Here is a 21090-nt window from a genome sequence, read left to right as displayed (position 1 = left end):
AGCCAGTCAGATTATATTATTATAATGGTTGATCAGACCTTAAAAACTCCCACTTATGGATCAGTCCTTTTTCCCATATGGGTTTACTTGTCTTGTTCTTAGGTGGTTCTTCATTTCTTCCTCTGCCAGCACTGCTGATGGAATAATTTTGCCAGAAAGAGCATATGTTGAACATAAGTTATAAATCATTTGTTATTCTAGAAAGGGTAACAGCTTTGCTGAAATGAGATGATCTTCAGCACATGCGTTACACAGTTTTGGTTTTTAACTTCAGAAAATTATATTCAATATCCACACTGACTTGAAAAAGACAACCTTCGTCAATAACTCAAATTGTTATTATCATTAAATTTAATGAGGAATATTTTTTTCCTGGCATCAAGAAAAAAAATCACACCATGAACTTCAATATTTAACTATGCTGCAACATTTCTCTTTTGTCAAAAAAGCATATATTTTGTATTTTCGAATGGGACTATCCAACTATTATAGTTCTTGGGATTTTTTTCCATTATTTCTTTTCAAAATTCTAATTCTACCTGTAATGAAAAAAATCTAGTTCACAGGAGCCTGAGACAAGGAGCTGCAATGTTGAGATTTCTAGTCCTGATTCAGTACCTGTCTATTTTAGTTTTTTTCCTGTTCCTCTGGCCAAACAAATGATTCAGATGAAGGTGTAAAAAACCCTGCTGTAAACAGATATGAAATATTCTGCCTGCCACATGTCTTCTGTGTCTAACATCCACTAGATAAAAACCTGAAACACAGTGTTTAACATCCCAAATACCACCTACCGTCACTCGGGATAAAAAAATTAAAATATTTCGGTACACATGTAACGATCCAATTTCTAACTGAATTTTGTCACAACTCCTGCCCTTAAAAATTTCACCTCTTCCCAGGTAACATCAAAAAGTGAGGCATGAAGAAAAGTAAAAGGGTAACTATACATGTTGGAATGTCCATTGCAAGCCATCCAGAAGAATGTTAAAATTTGAGTTTCTTTTCATGGAAAAGCACAGATTGAAATTTTAAATGAAAGCTCTCAATACCAAAATGCTGTTCCTGTGAAAAATCCAACAGGGGTGCAAATACCAGTCTCCTGCACCCAGCCTGTAGAAGGGAAAAGCAGAGTCACAAACACTGCATTTTGTATCCGTGAGCACCAGAAAGATTTAGAAGGAGGCAACAGTGAAGTGTCTTCCATTCTTTTTATTTTAAAGCAACCCCACAGAACCATTAGTAAATAAGGAAGCAATGCATCTGGAAACGAGCATTTTTAACCAGAAGCTACTTAGAAGATTGGTATTTCTATTACTAAAAACAAATACTGAAAATATTAAGCACGTTCATCACAAATCACATCAGGAGTGAGTAAAGGAAGGTGTCTGAGAAAGGCCCTCACAGCTCCTGTCAATTAAAGAACAAGACCTAATACCCTATTAATGAATTCCACTTCCTCACAAAGCAAATTTGCCTTTCATTGGACTTTTTAGAGAATCTCACTCCCCCAAGGAAGATTTACGAAATATTAAGAAGTAGATGAGAAAATAAGTTCAACTTCTATCACCTCACTTGCAGACTCAAGTACAGCAAACAGATTACCATTATTAATATTAGCATCTCAAAAATCCATTTCATACAGCAGCATTATCAAATTAACAATCTAATGCATTGGAGCTGAATGCTGGAAAGAAGTAAATGCTGCCAGCATTACCAGGAACTTCACTCTCTTCTAAAAGAGAAATCAGCACAGTAAGTGAAAGCCCAAGAGGCTGCAGACTATGTCAGGGAACCTCCAGAGTGGAGACATTAAGTCTGTCCTGGCAAAGACCTGAGGTTAAATTCACCTTGCTAAAAGCTACTCCAACAGGAGACAAGATGGAGAAACAACTGTCTTTATTCCAACTCTGATAGGTGGCAAAGCTCCTCACAATCTCTGCTAACACTCAGAGGTCTCCAGACATCTGAAATTGTTTTTGGCTGCTTGTTGCAGAACCTGCTTGTTGATTACTGAAGAGATTTTTCAATGGAATGCTCTGAATTTTCTCCTTAGCAGCATGAATTCTTCATGTTTTGATAAACGAAAGCGTAGCCAAGCTTCATCTTCCTGCAAGGGGAAATTCCATGGTATTCCATGGATTCCTACCATGGGACCATCAGGGCTGGAAGAGCAAGGCATGCCCAGCTCTCCCACTGATCCTGGATAAATGACAGCACTGCCCAGACCTTCCAAAGAAAGGGAGATCAGGGCTTTCCTTGACAAACTTTTCATGTGAGTATGAAAGGGTTGGCAATACTCATAAATGTCTTTGGGTTCAGACCACAAATCTCAAATTTATGCATATATAAATATTATTATTCTTGCTCAACTCCAACATCTGCAGATCATAAGTCACAGTAATGCAAAAAGCTATTTAAACATTTTAAAACATTTTTAAAGTACATATGTTTATTAAATATGATCTAAAATTTATCTTTCTTCAATGTTTTGATCAACTTTATATGGATATTTGGAGGGCTTTTTCACAGTAAATGCTTAGCTGCCAACACAGAGTACACAATAAGTGACATTTCAAAGGTAACAAAAAGGTAGATGAATTGTACTTGATATAAATCAAAAGGATTTTTTTCAAAGGTGACATCCAAAAAGTTATGGTAAAAAAGACTGCTGGCTGGAAATGAACAAGGAGTCTCCTGGAATATGAAAGGGAGTTGGCAGTGCTATTAATTTTCTTGGAAAAAATAATCTGTGGGCAGTACTGAGGGGTTCTTATAAACCTGAATAGTAAAATCAAAGCCTCCTTTCCTTGACTTTTTCTGAAAAACTTGTGTGTAAGTCCTTAGTTAAGTATCTCATAACGTCATGTTTATTGTTAACATTATGATCACAAAAGTCTTTCAAACATTTAAAATTGTTGCTAACTCAAAGCTGGGACACATCCCCAGCAGGTTCTTTAGTCATTACCTCAAGTGGTCTATAAAGTTTATTTTCATGTGTAATAGAGGAGAAGAGCAGCTTGGTGGAAAATGGTTTTGAACATCAATGGTTTGGACGTTTTTATACAGCTGACAGCTTTCATTTTCAGGTTGAAAAATTTTATTGCTGTTCTAATGTTCCCATGGGACCTTTTCTGACCAGCTCCTGTGATGCAAAACTTCCCATCACACAAACTCCTGTAACTGAGTGGGTAACTCAACAACCCACACTTGCCAGCTGAAATAGAAGTGGAGGGCAGCTGTAAATGAAAAAAGGAAAAGCCACAGGTTCAATGCAGGAATCTTTTAGGAAAATTTTGGGCAAAATTTTAGGAAAATTCCAGGATCCACCAGTATTTCTGTCATGTCCATTCTAAGTATATTCTAGTTTTCCTCTGGCTGGAACAGCAGCAGCTCTTGTCCAAAAGCAACGACTCCATTGTTCACACAGACATTTTTATATAAATGGTATTATGACAGTTTTAAGCAGATAAAATCTTAGTGTAGCAGTAACTGCATTGTTAATACTATTATTAATTAAAAAGCAATTCATTATGCACACCTAAGCACATGGCGGGGGGGAGATGGCAAAGTAGCAGATAAACAACACTGTTTCTGAAATAAAAGGCAGTTTTGTTTAATCGAACATTGAAGAAAATGCTTCTAATACTTCAGGACACAAAACATTTTGAAAAGTACACACACACACACACACACAGAGAAACCACAGAAATAAAGAAACAGGGAAATACTCCACTTTTGTCATTTATGGAATTCAGCACCTTTCAGAATTCAAGTATTTCCTTAAAAACTTATTGAAACAAAACGTTTCCATGTGTACTGAAGTATCATACCCTGACTGACAGAAAATTTCAAGCACAAAAATAAAAGCTGGGAGAGAAGTATTCCTGAATTTTGGTTTGGTTGGAGCTCCTTGTAAATGTATATATTTCCTTATGCTTCCATGGCATGAGCTGGGACTGATGAAATTCCAACACTTAGCACGCAATGTGACACACAATGAAATACTGATCTTTAGCACTGCAAGAAGTCACAGCCTAAATCACCCCGGGCAAATACGAGACAAAAAAAAGCAAAATAATCTTTATTGGCTTTTTGCAAGATTCAGCAATTTATACCAACTACCCTAATATAATGTTTGTATATCTTTGCTTTACAGTACATAAAGCAGTGAAGGAACTTTTCCATGCTGCCTGCTGCTCCTTCCTCTCATGTTTCTCCTTCAAAAATATCTTACTCATCACAACCTGGACACTGGAGAGCCAGGTAGATGCACATTAAGCTCCCAGGAATTAGGAAGGCAGAATCTTACTCTGTGCATGCAAAAATACTCTATTTTTCTTGACCATAAGATGGAAAGTTGAATTACACTGTCCACAGGCTTTTGCCTCCCTGCTCCATGAAGTCAGTGCTACTCAGTTCAACCTCAAAGGAACAGAATCCCAGAATCAGTGAAGAGGGAGACTTACAGTTTTAAGACAGGACACCCTTTTAAGAGTATTGCTGAAAAAAGAGGGAAAATATTTCATAACCAACCCATGTGTAAATTACAAAGGCATGGAAAAAGGCAAAAGGCATTCTCAGGAGACCAGAAACCCTAATAAAACTACAGACACTGGAGCTGAAAACAATCTCCTTAATTATTAACCTAAGTAGGAAAAACAACTGTTTTGCACATTACCCTTAATAAAAAAATTAAATATATATGTCTATTTAAACTGCAAAAAACATTTCTTCAGATGACTGTCTAGACTGCTGTGATAATTTGAGTTCATAATAAGCTAAAAACCCAGCCTGCTACTATTTACTAGAGTCCTGCCTCTGTAGAGGCAGAAATACAATTTCTTTTCTTCAGATTTTTTGGGTGTGTTCAGCAAAACCAAAGGGCTTCAGAAATTTACCTCTTGGGCTTATACAAGATTTTCAGGGAGATATTATAAATCTGAGTATCTTTTCACAACCAAAATATAGGAAGGAAGATAATTTATACATCCTCTCAATACAGAAATAATTTAATCCTGTTTCTCATACAGCAGGACATTAGTCTGAGGTGGAATAAACTAATTTATTTTTGGCACTCCGTGATTTTGCAACCTTGGATGCAACACGATCTTGACTCTCTTCAGTAAACCACTCCTGATAATACCTGGATTACTTTTTTCCATACATATTTTATTATAGCAACTACAGCTTTTAAGATACTGCATGATTCATGCTTTTGGAGACTGACATGGTTGAAAATTTAAAGCAGATCCAATTTACAGATTTTTAAGCCTTAACATTCAATTCAGTGTAAGGGAGATTAGAACGCCTATATTAGCAATATATAACATTAGCACTTGCTGAATTTGACAAGATGTTTTCGTATTTACATGAGTATTTCAGAGATTTTTGCACTTTCTTTGTTAAAGACACTTCCTGTGGGCAAATGTCTCAACTTCTTCTGATCTCTAACTTTCCTAAATATCCTGAAAAGAGATCAAGATTTATTTTTTCCTGGATAACTCAAAAATTAAATAGCTTAATAAAGTTAATAATTTTTTTTCAGTTTTCAGAAGAAATAATCTTTTCTTCTGAAACTCTAACAAAGCCATCATGGCCTTGCTCAGGTCTTGTATTTTCTCTCTCTCCAAGTAATTAAAAAAAAAAGCAGGTGACATTTTATTGCATATGACAAAGAGCAAAATTTTCACTGAGGAAGGGAAAAGATAAAACCAGAGAGAATTTTTTAAAGGCATCACCTTCCCTCTCCTCTGCAGCTTTTCTCACCCACTCATGATTTTGCTTCACTGCTCAATATTATCAGACCCTTGTTTCACTTTTCACTGAACAATCTTTAGATGGAGAACATAAGCTAGTCTTAAGTCCTACCTAACACATTAAAAACAAAGTATTTTATGCTCACTCCTAGACTCGTTCCTCTTGTAGGTAAGAGGAAAAAAACGACTTTTGGAGTGCAGATTTTAAAAAACACATATATGAAGAAAATATATATACTGGCCGTAAGTATAAAGTGTAACAATTCTGGTAGTTCTTAATTTCTTTTCACAGTTTAGGGCACCACAGCTACAGAGCTTCCCTTTTAAATTATTTAAACCAGGGGAACATTCCCTGTTTTATTGGTTTAAATAATTCTCAAGCCATTGAAGGAGGTCGTTCAAATCTGCATTTTCATTTTACTTTTGCAGACCTACCTTAAAGGCATAAAACCTCTGCTTTTAATTCCAACACAAAGTGCAGCAACCCTACTTCTGTGACACTTTGGCACCTGCCTGTCCCATGCTTGAACAAACTGAGATGTTTTGAAGACTTCAAGAGCTTCAAAAGCAGCAAAATTCCTGCATTTAGGGTTTTTTACCTTTTTCTTTTGCTGGTGCCAAATGAAGAGTCATTCAAATACTGGGATTTAATTAAAAACTAAAAGAAGGATAACGTGGGCTAGTGTCTACAGGCCAGAACCTGCACCAGGGAAAGGAGCTTGGTGATCAGGGACTGCAATTAAATGTGTATGTTATTAACACCTGAAAACACCTCTAGCCTCAAAAAAACCCCAAAAAAACAAAACAAAAAAAAAAAAAACACAAAAAACCCACAAAAAACCACAAAAACAAAAACAAAAAACCCCAAAAATAAAAAAACTCCAAAAACCCCAACCCCCCCCCAAAAAAAAAAACAAACCCAAAGAAACAAACAAAAAAATCCCACCAAACCAACCAAAAAAAACCCAACCAAAGTATCTAGAAGATTCTTCCAACACAGATAATCTGATCTACTGTCCTGTATCAGGTACTTGCCTGTCAGATAAAGCTTTGCCTCTTACTGCTGCAGGTATTTGCAATTATTATCTCTACTATTTCCAACAGGAACAGAAGCATGCTTTTTTTAGTCTAAATTGAAGCTTCTTTTGTTATAAAAAGCATGACCATTGCAGCATTTTGCTTGCAATCAGCCTTCAGCTAAGTGTTGAGAAGGCTGACAGAAATGGTTTCTAAAAAAGAGATAAAAGTAGACAAGAATGGTGAAAGTTGCAAATCTTAGGAAAATTCACATTTTATAGTTTTAAACTACTGCTGACTTAGTTTTAGCTCATTTTATTAAACAGAACTTAATTTATTTTAGTTAAATTAGACTTCAGGTAAATGACTTAACACTTGTATTTCCCTCACTGACCATGAACATCCCTTGTGAACTAAGCCATCTAGTTTTTAGCAAGCTACAGTAAAATATTTTACTTTTTTCCTCACTCAACAGGCCTTGCACAACTTCTTTATGAACTTGCAGAAAATAACCCAAGACCACATGTTCCACTTCCCAGAGGCTAAAACTGGACTGAAGATTAATTAAACTGATGTTTAGCAGATCAGTCTTTCACTTACTGTACACTGAAAGAAAAGACCATTAAAAAAAAAAAAAAAAAAAAAAGGAAGACTATAAAAAAACCTCTATTCTGGCACAGGATGATAGCAGCAATTAATAAAGGGAAAAGAAAAAAAAAAACAAAAAACTAAAAAAAAAAGAGATGAGCTTGCTGATCAAAAAACCATTTTTGCTGTTGAGCACCTCATGGTACTGCTAGCACCAACAGACAGGAAAAGCTGTGTAAAATTAAGAGGTCTTCTAAATGCCTGTCAGAAGTAGTTTTTTAAGGAATTACATTTTCTGTTGCCTCATTTAGACCTGATTGCTGTCACTTAAGCACACACGAGCATCTTCAGCAACACTACAGACTAAATACATCTTGTATTTCTTCTTTAAAATAAAATTGTACTTGAGAAGTATTGACTCCTATACAAATCTGTGTCAGTTTGCTGTGCTAGTAATTTTTTTAAGTTAAAACAGCAAACTGCTATTATATAAACACTGCTATTAATTTTAAACACGTGTATTATCCCTAAACATCTCTATAACCCCTGTGTCCATCAGCTGCTTCAGTGTGTGCCCACTTCAGTTCTGTATTATTCTTTACTCTTTTGTCTCAGTTACTACACACTAACAACACTTCAACTGAGGATGCTTTTTGCTTCATCCTACTTGTTTCCCTGTGCTGTTGATAGTTTTGCTATCCACGGTCAAGCTTGAAGAAAAACTCTTCATCTCATATTATATTCACCAAATTTTAGTCTCCCAGAATGGTTTGGGTTGGAAGGGAGCTTAAATTCCACCCAGTGCCACCCCAGCCATGGCAGGGACATCTCCCACTGTCCCAGCTGCTCCAGCCCCAGTGTCCAGCCTGGCCTTGGGCATTCCAGGGATCCAGGGGCAGCCACAGCTGCTCTGGGAATCCCAGGAGCAATTCCTGATTCCTAATATCCCACCCAGCCCTGCCCTGTGGCAGTTTAAAGCCACCACCCTTGTCCAAACCCTACCTGCCCTTGTAAAAAATCCAGATGTGTTTGAGGCCCCCTTTAGCTATTGGAGAGCTGCTACTCAGATACTGCACTTCCTTAATTTTCCTTGTTTCTTGCCTGTCAAAACTTGGTAACTTCATCTGAAATTCTCTTCCCTCTGCAAAAGGATGCTTTTCCCAAGCTACACATTTCTACTCATTCCAAATTAGAATTTTTGCTTCCCATTATGAGGCATTTAATACGAAGTAAACAAGAACTGTTCTTCCACTGTCTGTATGGGATGAAGGCAAAGCTACATCGGTGACAAGATTTTCCTTTCTCACTTCTTCTTCCCTTTATCCGATGACAAAAAAGGAAGAAAATATCCCTGGTCTTCCTCAGCCTCATATCTCTCAAGATTATCTATTTAAAAAAAATACATAGACCACAAGCAGTGACACAACTATCATTTACAATGTTGAGAAACCAAAGGAATTGGTCATGCTAGGGAAAAAAAATTGTCCTTATATGCACAACTGAGAATGAGGTCTCTTATTTATGTTTATTGCTGTTTCTTTTTTCCATTCTTTTCACTGGGAAAACTCAACTGCAGAAATTTCTACATCCTTTTTTTTTTTTTTCCCCTTTAAAACACCACACAAAAAACTTGGATCTTGTGTGCTTACAAGCCAAAGACCAGATTTGACAGGAAATGTAAGAGGTCAGTGTACATATCAGAAAAAGCAGGAACTCCCAAACAGGTTTTTCTCTTTCTAACCCAGCAGAAAGCCTCAAGTTAAATACTCTGATCAAGCCAGTCATCAGTTACTGCTCAGCCCCTGTCTCCAGCCCGGAAATTAGTCTGCTCAGAGCCCAGATAGCTGAAAAACCAACCACATTTTATCAATTTTATCATACAGCTTAGGCTGGGAGGCCAAGCTGAAGGAAACCTACACATGTTCTGTATTAGGAAGAAAATACCTAATTTTAAAGAACTTAATTTACAAACTATAAAAAAATGTGCATTTAAAACACAGTGATGTAAATAAAAATTACAAAACAGCATCTCATAACTTTGAGGTGATTTGCAAGGGAAGTTCACATATCCTTAAGCTATAAAATTTTACTCAGAGTTATGAATTGCTGCTAAATTCAGTTTAAAATTAAACCACTGAGACACTTCTTGCTGTAAAATATTACAGGCAGCTATGGCAACCCACAGATGAAGAAATCACTGCATTCTGCTATTTATTGGAAAGCATAAACCATTGCATTAAAAGCATAAATTATAAATTACTGTTGAACTAAGTAGGCATTTAAGGCATCTTTTACAGTACTTTCATATGCTCCACCTCATCTAAAGCATAAACAAAATGAGCACTTAGATACTTTTTATAGTTATTATCAAGATATACTATAGGAGTCATCTTTCTTTAACTGAATAATGGTAAAATAAAATAGTAACCTCTTTATTTAAATGTGAGAAGCAACATCAAGATTAGACAAAATTTTACCTAGCCCTATCAAAGCTGTAAAAGCATACCATATTACATGAAATATATGAAGTAGTTATTACATATGCTATATTTTATTGACAGTGACAGAAGGAAATTTGGCTTACTACCTCCAATTTCAAGCAATAAAATGTAAACCTTTAATTGAAATAACTAGATTTTCAATTATCCACAAAGGGCAGATGAACTCTTGCAGAACAAGAGCACTCTACACAAAATTGAAAACATAGGACTTTCAAGGAGAGCTGGGAAAAAAAGGATGCCAAAACACTGATGTTTAAATTTCTGTACAGGGCTTGAATTCTGCAGCTAAAAATTTCAGAATGAATGATAAGAAAGCAAACCTAAAACATTTCATCATCACAAAAGTTAAGTTGCAACACCCACATGTAGTAGAATCTTTTAAGCTTTGAAGGTCAAACTATTTAAAGTATGAATATCATTACTAAAAGCTCTGAGCCATCATCACAGCTGGAGTCTGTCATATGCATTAATATGATTCCAGAGAACAGAAGCAAATCTTAACTAAGAATGACCTTTCTATTTTTTTATCTGGGACAAAAAGTAAGATTGCCAAGTTGTCTGAAAATAAATAAAAAGCATTTCTGAATGTAATCAACTAAATAAAAAAAAAAAAATTGAAAATTGCAATTCTATCATGCTATAGTTCAGCTAGAAGTATAATCCACCTTAGACACACAGCCCAGACTGCAGAATTTGCAATGTTAAGATCCATCAGAAGTAAGGTTCAAACTACAAATTATCCTACCCTTGTCCAATCCCTTGAAAATCCATTCTAAGCAGAAAGATTTGGTAGTCTCTTATTTTAGACATCGTGCACAGACATGTCTCTGAATGGCTTTAAAACAGCTCTAAGTAGTAATAGATTTTTAACAAAATATTACTTATTTCTCTACTAATCAAACTATGTATGATTTGAGTCCCTGTGCTTGCTTCAGAAGAAGCAACTACAGGAAATGGGCTAAAGAGAAAACTGTAAATCAGGTTTTAAGAATGAAAACAACAAACTAGAGACAAATAAACTGATCCTTTACATTTCTCTCATGCTTGTGATACCAAGTGGATATATAAACCAGCCTGGAATAGCAAATAGAAACTCCTGCTTTTCCAGTATTTGGGTGTTTAGTTCCTTTACCTCCAGGGAAATTATTCCCATTTCACAGTTAACAAATGCTAAAATAAAAATTTAAAAACATAAAAAAGGTGCAAGAGGTTTCTCAAAATTTATGCTCACAGCTCTGAGCATTTCACTGCTGAATTTGAAAAGGGAATTGCACAGGACTCCCTTTGGAAGCCATCTCTGGGATGCAGACTGGAATAAGAATGGGTTTTGGAACAGATCCATGTATTAGGGTAGCTGGTTATTTTTCAGTCCTTCTCTGACTTCCTCCCAGCTAACTAGAGCAAATTACTTCCCAAGTTCCTCTTATGAAAGAGGTGTTATATAGAAAATAAATCCTTCAATTACCTGGACTTACCCAACGCCAACACCACCAGCAATTTTGCTGGATTGTTAATTTCATGTAGCAGAGAGGAAAAGACATCTAATCTTTTAACTATTACATGAACAAAATATACAGCCTAAAGGAGCTGAATTTCCTACCAATTAGGTTTTGGACATGTCAATTTTTAATGTGTCTGCCAAGCTAAAAACAACAAAAAAAGAATACGTTTTCTAAAATAACAAATAATAAGTGGTTTGCTGAAAGTACACAGTGTAAGACATGTACACACAGAAATTTTTTTGAATATAACTACTCAGAATCTCCTTCTTTAAATTTCTTTTACCTCTTTGGCACTGAGGGCCAGTGAAGCCATAGACACAAGCACAACGATTGGGTCCAACACAGCGTCCTCCGTTCTGACAGCCACTCTCACAGACAGCTTCAGTCACCAAAACAAACAGAAAAAAAGGTTAATAAGGTCATGGCAATGGCATTTCAAGGTTAATATATGCATAATTTTAAAAATATTCATTTTTCTCCCACTGCTCTAAGTCTTCCTAGGCCTGAGGATGGAACTGATCTCCCCACTGCCACCTCCACCACTCCAGCCACTCATAAGGATTATGTAAGAATTTATTATCCCTCACTGAAGTCACCTATCTATCAAACCTCAACTACTTTTTGGGCATCTTAGTCATAACAGCAACAAATCTTTTGAGAAGAGAAAGAAGTCCAAGAGGGAGATAATCATCCCTGAGCTGATGCTGCTGGAAGGAGGAGTAGTGTTTAAAAGCAAAGGTAAAGAAGTACCTGCTTAACTCATCATTTTTTACCTGAAAAAAATGTGTTTCTTAAAAGTTCACAACAAAAAAAAAAAAAAATTGTGGTGAGGGAGGAAGCTGGGTGGGGTGAAAGGTTTATAAATCCACAGTACATTTAGATGAGAAAGATATTTCACTGTTATGGGACTTCAGAGCACCCACTCATACTCTTTACCAGTCTGAATCAAGAACAAAGCTTCCTGCCAGACCACTGAATTTTTTCAGTTCAAAAGGAAGACGGTTTTTCAGAGAGGCTGAAAAACACCATTAAAAGAGTGCCTTAACTAACTCATTTCAGCTACTTTCCGACTCATTGCTTCAGGTCATTGCTTCACAATTGTCCAAATTTAGCACATGTTCCAAATCAAAATATTTCAGATATAGGACAGTCGCAAAAATTTTAAAACTTTAAATTTTTGGTCTCAAAGTCATGAGGCTGCCATCCTAAACACGTCTCCTCAGTTAGGATGTGGTATTTGTTACACATGTGAGTATCCAGGGCAAAAGACCCTCAGAAACCAAGAGAAGGTAATTATTTCAAACTGAAAAAAGGTACACATGACTCCTGTATCATAGTGGAGAGGATAAAATATACTGTTTTGTGGAAATGTGATAAAGCCTTACTTCTTACCAAGACCCACCAAACAGCATTACCTTTTCCTGAGAATGCACACATAAAATGAAGATATTTTGCTTCATGTGTTATATCACTGAATTAATGGACAACGGCACTTCAGCAAGACAATTAAACTCATTATAAACTATTCATTTTTTCTAAATAGAAATAAAAACATATTTACATTTTTATGACTGTCTAAAATACACATATTCATAATCCTGATTGAAATTTTAAATACATGATACACTGAAACCAATCTCCAGAATTTTTTCAGATTTTCTGCATTGCCCCAGGGTCACAGCTGAATTGAAAATTCAATCATCTTTTTATTTGTTCACTGGAAATTTGCCTTGTCTGAGAGCATTCAGGTGTTGACCCAATATTTTAACAATAGTAGGAAAGGACCAGCAACCTTAATACAAAATTTCACTGAGGCTATGATGACAGATCATGATTAAAACTATTTGCTAAAATTTGAGTTTTATCCAGTTAAAGCAAGAACAAGACTGTTTTCCAGAATTTATAAAAATTACTGTGACAAAAAAAAATATCTTCCCCAATATTCAGTCCATGTGGTTTTTGCAGAGCTGCCCTCTGTCTCTAATTCTTTCAGACTGCTTTATGCAGTTAATTTCTCTCCTAATTAATAATCAGCTGGCCTCAGAATACACTTTGCATCTTTCTTCATCCCTGCAGCCTTTAGGGACTTTTATTGTTTGCTAAGTTGCTACAGCTTGTAAACACTGTGCTGTTATAGGTAAATAATTCACTTTCTAGTTTGTCTGTCAACCCAAAAAGGAGCCAAATAGCTTGAACCATATTTAATCCATTTTTCCTTAGACTAAGCAGAAAACAGAAAAACATTCTTCAACCCAGTAGCAGCACTGTTGTGAGGTAGAGGAAACCTTGTGAAAAGAGAATGAAACACCTGCATGAAGAGTGGGATGCACAGTGATGCTGCTCCCCAAGGGTTTCCCAAAGCCCCTCGGTGAATCCCATCTGTAACTTGAATTTTAGAGAGCACAAAAGCATCCACGCAGGAAATGACTGCCAGACGAGCAGCACACCCCAAACCAAGCATTTCTTTCAGGTGTTTTCTCTGCACTTCAAGCAAACTGGCCTTGACTTACGCTGCTCACAGTGGGCACCAGAGAAGCCCTTCTGGCACTGGCACTGCTCATCCACGCACGTCCCGCCGTTCCTGCAGCTGATGCTGCACTGCTGGGCTGCAGAGAGACACCCAAAATCAGCCAAAAACACCACAAAGGAACAGCCTTTTACAGCCTTTAAAATGGGGTCTGAATGATGGGCTTTGTACCATCTAAGATACACGTTTAAGTGTGTACTCGTGGAGAGGTTTTCTCAAGTTTTCCACGATTCTGTTGCAACTTGGAACTTTCAACTGCATTGGAAACTGCACAGTCTTAATTTCTTAACAAAATGGACTCAGTGAAAACGTAAATACCACACACATTCATTTGTAAGCTCCCTTCTCTCTTTAAGGATATTTTATTAAAATTTGTCACACAGAATAAACGTGTTGTATAACAAACTTGATCAACAACTTGAGGTGTTTTACCTAAGCGCAATTTACATTCTCATATGCAGTAATGAGAAGTTATTTTTAATGGAGTTGGCATTTTTGTCATTGGAACTTGAAGAGAATGACTCTCAAAGAAACCTCTAATGAAACACAGTAAGTCTTTACCAGGTCTTGCTGCACACGTGGGTGATATCTGCCCATTGGCACAAGTGCACATGTTGGGACGGGAACAAAATCCATCACCACAGCTATTCCTGCAAATTGCTGAGGAAGAACACAGAGAGTGACAGGGATTAACAGCAACCTGAGGCTTAGACTTCAAGGAAAACAAACAAACAAACAACAACGCTTAAAAACTCACTTCATTGTGACAGCTATTACACATGCAAAAGTAATTTTAAGTTAAATAAAGCTAACTGATTTTTGGCATAATCAGTGTCTCTTGACAAATTTGAGGCAAACAGAATTAGATCAGGCATATTCAAACACTGACCTGACCACTGAAACCAGGTAATCAAGCCTTTCCCCAATTAGAAATACCAGCCAATCATACAGGAAATATAAAATTATTAAAAATACGTCTTTTAGACCACAAGACCTGTGAGAAAACGTTACCAAGAACCCAAGATTAAAAGGAATATAAACAATGCCAATTTATGCTATGGGCTTCACTCTTATAATCACGATTTTGAAGCCATTTTAGGTTCTTTCTTTTTTCTTTTCCTAAGATAACCCGCCCTTTGCCCAAAGCAGTTTTGTGGTGTTTCCCTACACATAGTTTCCTGCACTCAGACAGCTTCCACACTTTTATAAAAAAATTGTATTAACCATAAAATCCCCAGGAAAGCCTATCTACCCCACATGTGTGTCACATGCCTGACCTTGTGCCATCCCCCTGATGACCCAAAGTCCTGCCTTCCCTTCTCACTCACCATCCAGCACAGCTCCAATGAAGAAAGGAGTGACAGAACCACAAAAAAAAGAGCCAGAAGTCAAAATTAGTCTAAAGCAGACCCAGACTAATATATCAAATTAATCTCCTCAAGTAGCGAATGAATCAAAAGAGAGCCTGAAGCAGTAAGAGCCACTAGAGCACAACACATAGTGGTCTTCAAAAATACATATATCATGGAACAGACAACAGACTTGTATAGCAAAAAATCCTCAAAATCAAACATACACACCAAAAAAAAAAACTCAGGAATCACAGTTTCTTTGTAAATAGGCCTAGAATTTTGTGAGAACCAAATAATCTGGCAGCACATCTCCACTAAAGGACTACAATGGAACAAATACCTTGGGGAGATCACATGTCACACCACGCTTTGGGCATCAAAAAGATGCAAAATGCATCATCTACATTTATCATTAAATTCTGCTACAGTTATGTCCCAAGGTATGACAGGTCAAAGAGTTTGTGGGATTTTTCTGTTTAGCTGGAATTACAGACATATCATGGACTGACTTAAAATACTATTCCACGAGCAGAAGTGAGAAACAGGACTTGGATTTAGAGCACTTGACAAGCACCAGAAACAGGGTTGGTTTCTTTATATTCCTGTTCAGTCCATCTTTATACACCACAAGGTCAATCTCTTGATAAAGCAAGGTTTACATTTAGTCCATTTATTAATTTATTATACATTAAGGAGTAATTTTTTTACCAACTGAAAGCCCTAGACCTTAAGGCATATCCTAAATATGCTTTTATCAGAACAGTTTACTCTGTATAACAAAAGAGCAAAAGCAAGCACACCTTTGATTTTTAGATAAAACATCACTTTTAATCATAAATGTGCCACAGACGACCAACAACCACCACCACATCATCAGCTTGAAACACTGTTAGGTCAGTCAGAATGGTTTCTTTTTCACCTACCAGTGGCTCATAGATTTCTCCTCATGAAATACCACTTTAAAATCACCAGTTGCAATATGCATCATTATAATCAGCACATCTCCAATAGGAAGTTTGATAAGCTTGTCCAACTTCCTGTGCAGGAGGCTTTTTCTAGGTGAAGAACCCTAGCTAAAGGGAATGTCATCTCCACAGACATTAAATGTGAGCATGGAAATTGCACACTTAAACCTTCACCAAAAATAGAAACAGAAAACTGTCACAGACAATATTTGGTCTGCCAAAATGACTCACCCTAGAAACACATTAGGAAGTGCAATTTTCGTTTCAGTTGCTTAAAGCAATTAGGATTGCTGTAAGTAAGCATGCAGGAGCTAAAATATGTTCTTTGTGCACATAAATTAAAAATAAATCAAAGATTATTCTGGATGTGGGGAATATGAGACCAAGGCCTTTAAGAGGCACTGAGTCACAATTTAAAGGGTGTCTTGTAAGGATTGCTGAAAACCCCTAACCACATTTTTGCCAGACCCACAGCTGAATCTTAAAAGCCTGACAGTCAACAGCATAATAGGCAGCCTAAATTCTTCTTAAAATCTCTACTTTAATGTAAAGTAAGCCAGTATTGAAAGAGTTGATAAATGTGAACAGAATGTTTTGAGGAACTCCTTGGATACCACAGTGATATTAATAAAAGGATCTTCCTCTTAATGGCACCATTACCCATTTGGCACCATATCCTGGGAAATTCTGGGTCAGTTTGAGGTGAAAATAAATGTTACAGTTATGAATGGCAGTTATCCCCAGTATTAGCTAGTCAAGTTTAACCATGTAAAACCAATAGATGTGAACAGGTGAGGTAGCCTTGGAATCATAAAAAAAAAAAAAAAGCCACCAAAGGTCAAAAGTTTGGCAGACCTTGTCTTATCACTCTTCTCTTGCCCAGTTTCATCCTGCATGCCTGCAGTTTATCACACGGAGAACTACAAACACCTCCACTGCTTACATAAAGAGCAGTACGTTCTTGAACCTGAATTCTGAAGTTGAGCACACTTATTAACAAACCAGACAGTGACAGCCTAGATTAAATGGCAACACATTAAAAATTTAAGGTCTGAAGGAAGCATTCTCTACTATCAGCTGTTACCTAACAGCGAGAAAGTTAAACTTCATTCTCTGTTCCATGGTAAGAAAATGTTCCCAAAGACATCATCCCACCAGAGTACTGAGCACACTCCCCACACACACAGAGCTTTTTTTCTTTTTTTTCCATGCCATGGATGTCAAAAATCACATCTGCCAGCACAGTACCTACCACAACCAGCCAGGAGCCAGTCTACATGCCTGACAGGCATCAGAACACAACTAAAAATAACAGACAAAAGAGTAAGCATCCCAGGTGTAAAGAAGCTTTCTATCTTATTGTAATTTCAAGTTTCAGACAACTTCAAGACCTTTAGGCATTTTTTTCCCTGTTGCTACAGTTCAGTATTTGATTTGACAAAGTTTTTTCTTTAAAAGCCAGGTGGAGATGTGTCTCTTATGAACATTCCAAGTTCATTGGGCAGCCCTTCAGTTACAAGGAATGTGAACATGTAACTCCATCTTGGTTGTTTTTTTCTTTTCCCTTCCCTTTTTTCTGTTATTTCTAAAAATAACACAAACCAGAACTGAAATAGCTTTTCTCATGGTGAATAAACAGTGACTCATAGAAGAATATTGACTTTTATTTTTACCCCTTGAGCAGTGGAAGTGGTCAGACACTTACGAACAATGCACTGATTTCCTCCAGAAAGTGTTTTCCACCCAGGGCAACAGTAGGAGCGGAATCTGGAACCACAGACATTTGGCCTGCGACACAGACAAATCAATAAATGTGTATGGGAAAGTAGGAAGCACTCTAAAGAGAATTTAATATTTTATATACATGCACGGGAAGAATCCAGCTGCATAAAACAAGACTGCATAGCAAAGCTGTCTATAAAAAAAAAAATCCTCCCTGAAGGAAAGAAATCTTCCTCCAAGGCATTTCATTTTGGGTTAGTTCAACTGGTTAGTGTAAAGAGAGGTACATTAGGCAAGAGGAGCTGAGGATATGGAAGGGAGGAGTTTGATTCTGCTTTCATTCAAAGTCTGAGAAGCACTGCCATAAAAACGGGCTTCTTGCTGTCATCTGACAATAGACAGAAGGGATGCCTGCTCTTAAGTATACATAAATTAACTCAAAATATCAAGAAGTCCCCAAAACACCAGAAGAAGAAATCCAAACAGACTGCATCACTTCTTGGTAGAAACCCACCAAAAAAGTGAGCGGCAAAGCATCTCAGTGTATCGGAAGACGCTGGACCAAAGGAGCCAAATGAGGTCAGTTCGTTAAGACAAGCTAAATTAACTCAAAATATCAAGAAGTCCCCAAAACACCAGAAGAAGAAATCCAAACAGACTGCATCACTTCTTGGTAAAAACCCACCAAAAAAGTGAGCGGCAAAGCATCTCAGTGTATCGGAAGACGCTGGACCAAAGGACCAAATGAGGTCAGTTCGTTAAGACAAGCCCTCCGCAAGGTCTGGCTTTAATTAAATCGCACTAATTAGGAAGCCAGATTCCCCAGGCGAGCTGCCAGCTTAGCGACCCGCGAGTCCTCAGCCCCAGAGCGGCGGGCGGGGAGCGGCACCGGGGGACGCACGGAGACCACCGGAACGGGCTCTGCCCGCGGAGATGCTCCGGGGCGGCACACAGGCGGCGGGGAAGGGGGTTCCAGCCTTGTCCCTACCCTCGAAGCGCATCCTGCTGTCCTCGCCGGCGGACCCGGCCGGCGGCGCTCCCGGTGCCGTCCTCCCGGTGCGCGGGCGGAGCGCGGGGATGCGGCCGGAGCGGCGGCGGTCGGTGCTGCCTGCCGGCCGCCCCCTGAGCGCACAGAGCCAGGCAGCCCAGGCACAAAGACAGGAGGCAGCAGCGCCGAGCCCAGCAGAGCCGCCGCCGGCCCATGGTGCGGCTGTCCCGGCGGGGAGCGCCGCTCCCGCACCGGCTGCCGAGCGCACGGATGCTCCAGCCGCTGCAAACCCGCCCTGCGCCCGCCCCTCCACGCTGCTCGCACACCCCTCTGCCGAGAGGGGCGAAAAGGAGGTGATAAAAGCAGAGTAGGTTGGGGATTTTTTTTTTTTTTTTTTTTTCTTTTTTTTTCCTCTCTCTCTCTCTCTCCCCCGCCCGCCCGCCCCTCCGCCGCAAGAGGAAATCCAAGAGAACCGCGGTGATTTTTCCCTTAAAAAATAACAGCCAGACGATAATTGAGCGCGGCTAAATAAACGTGCCGAGGGAGAGTGAGAAGGGAGAGAAAAGCTCCTGCCCAGCGCCAGGGGCGGATTTACAGCGAAGCGAGGAGGAGGAGGGGCTGGGCCGGGGGAGAGGAAGGGACGGAGGGGGCCGGGAGGAGGGGATGGAGGAGAGGAGGGGATGGAGGAAAGGAGAGGAGGGATGGAGGAGAGGAGGGATGGAGGAGAGGAGAGGAGAGGAGAGGAGAGGAGAGGAGAGGAGAGGAGAGGAGAGGAGAGGAGAGGAGAGGAGAGGAGAGGAGAGGAGAGGAGAGGAGAGGAGAGGAGAGGAGAGGAGAGGAGAGGAGAGGAGAGGAGAGGAGAGGAGAGGAGAGGAGAGGAGAGGAGAGGAGAGGAGAGGAGAGGAGAGGAGAGGAGAGGAGAGGAGAGGAGAGGAGAGGAGAGGAGAGGAGAGGAGAGGAGAGGAGAGGAGAGGAGAGGAGAGGAGAGGAGAGGAGAGGAGAGGAGAGGAGAGGAGAGGAGAGGAGAGGAGAGGAGAGGAGGGGATGGAGGAGAGGAGGGGATGCAGGAGAGGAGGGGATGGAGGAGAGGAGAGGAGGGGATGGAGGAGAGGAGAGGAGGGGATGCAGGAGAGGAGGGGATGCAGGAGAGGAGAGGAAGGGATGGAGGAGAGGAGAGGAGGGGATGCAGGAGAGGAGGGGATGCAGGAGAGGAGAGGAGGGGATGGAGGAGTGGAGGGGATGCAGGAGAGGAGGGGATGGAGGAAAGGAGAGGAGGGGATGGAGGAGAGGAGGGGATAAAGCAGAGGAGAGGAGAGGATGGGGGCCGGCGGCTGCTGGAGGGAACGGGCCGTCTCGGAGAGCGAGCAGTGCAGGTAAAGCCGGTCCCAAAGGCGGTTCTGCGCATTCCTTCGGTTCTCCCAAACCTCCGGGAATTGCGCCGTGGGATGTCGCCTCCTTGGGACAGCACTGGGCTCCCAAAGGTGCTGGCCGGTCCCCCACATCTGCCCCGCAGCTGGGTCTGGCACAGGAGCGCTGCGCTCCTCCAGAGCTCCTTCCCTGCCCGCATCAGCTCCGCATCGGGAGCTGGGATGTGCGTGTGGTGCTTCCCTTCAGGAGCAGTTTTTACGGGTTCTCACCTGAAAATTGTACTTGTTCTCCGCTTGCAGTTTTTCCCTACATAGCCATCCCAAAATAAATTAAAAACAAATTTTTAAAAAAAGCCCCCATCTTAGGAAATTTGCTGCTTGCTCTTTAAGGCCAAGAGGACGTGCCGAATAGTTAGGCACCGGGGAAGGACAAACAAACAAAAGCAGTGAAAACAGAAACGTGGCCCTGCTGACAGCCCCCGAGTGCTGGCTGCTGGTCATTGCGATAACAGGACATAATCTGGTTTTGTCATCTGAGAAGATTCATCCCTTTGAACTGCAGCTCTAAACCTCACCATACAGCCCATGGCATACGGTGGCAACCTGGCAGCTTTAGGGTTTTTTGTCTTTTGGAACATGTCACAGCTTCACATTATCTGTGATTTCTAGGGGTGAGAAGCAGGAGCCACATTTTGTTATCTCTGAAACAAAACACAAGTAGCCAAGAGGTCACAGAGACACTTTCTTGCTCCACTTTTCTGCCCTGCCCTGCTTTGATGGTCCCACCAGACCTATTTGCCTA

At 39.5% G+C, this 21090-nt stretch overlaps 1 protein-coding gene across 1 annotated transcript in view; it reads right to left on the bottom strand.

Moving 5' to 3' along the window:
- Positions 1-19488, bottom strand: part of FBN2 (fibrillin 2) — a 114956-nt gene extending 95468 nt beyond the window's left edge. The window contains exons 1-5 of the mRNA XM_021551872.4: positions 18922-19488; positions 17917-17999; positions 14456-14554; positions 13878-13973; positions 11651-11746 (exon numbers count right to left, since the gene is read on the bottom strand). Coding sequence (XP_021407547.4) covers positions 11651-11746; positions 13878-13973; positions 14456-14554; positions 17917-17999; positions 18922-19136 — 589 coding nt within the window. The 5' untranslated portion in view covers positions 19137-19488. The remainder of the gene's footprint in view (positions 1-11650; positions 11747-13877; positions 13974-14455; positions 14555-17916; positions 18000-18921) is intronic.
- Between the last annotated feature and the right edge of the window lie 1602 nt (positions 19489-21090).

This window comes from Lonchura striata, chromosome Z, assembly GCF_050655825.1.
Source record: "Lonchura striata isolate lonStrDom1 chromosome Z, ASM5065582v1, whole genome shotgun sequence".
Lineage (NCBI taxonomy): Eukaryota > Metazoa > Chordata > Aves > Passeriformes > Estrildidae > Lonchura > Lonchura striata.
Note: the sequence above shows the minus strand (reverse complement) of the source record. Positions and strands in the feature narration are given on the sequence as shown.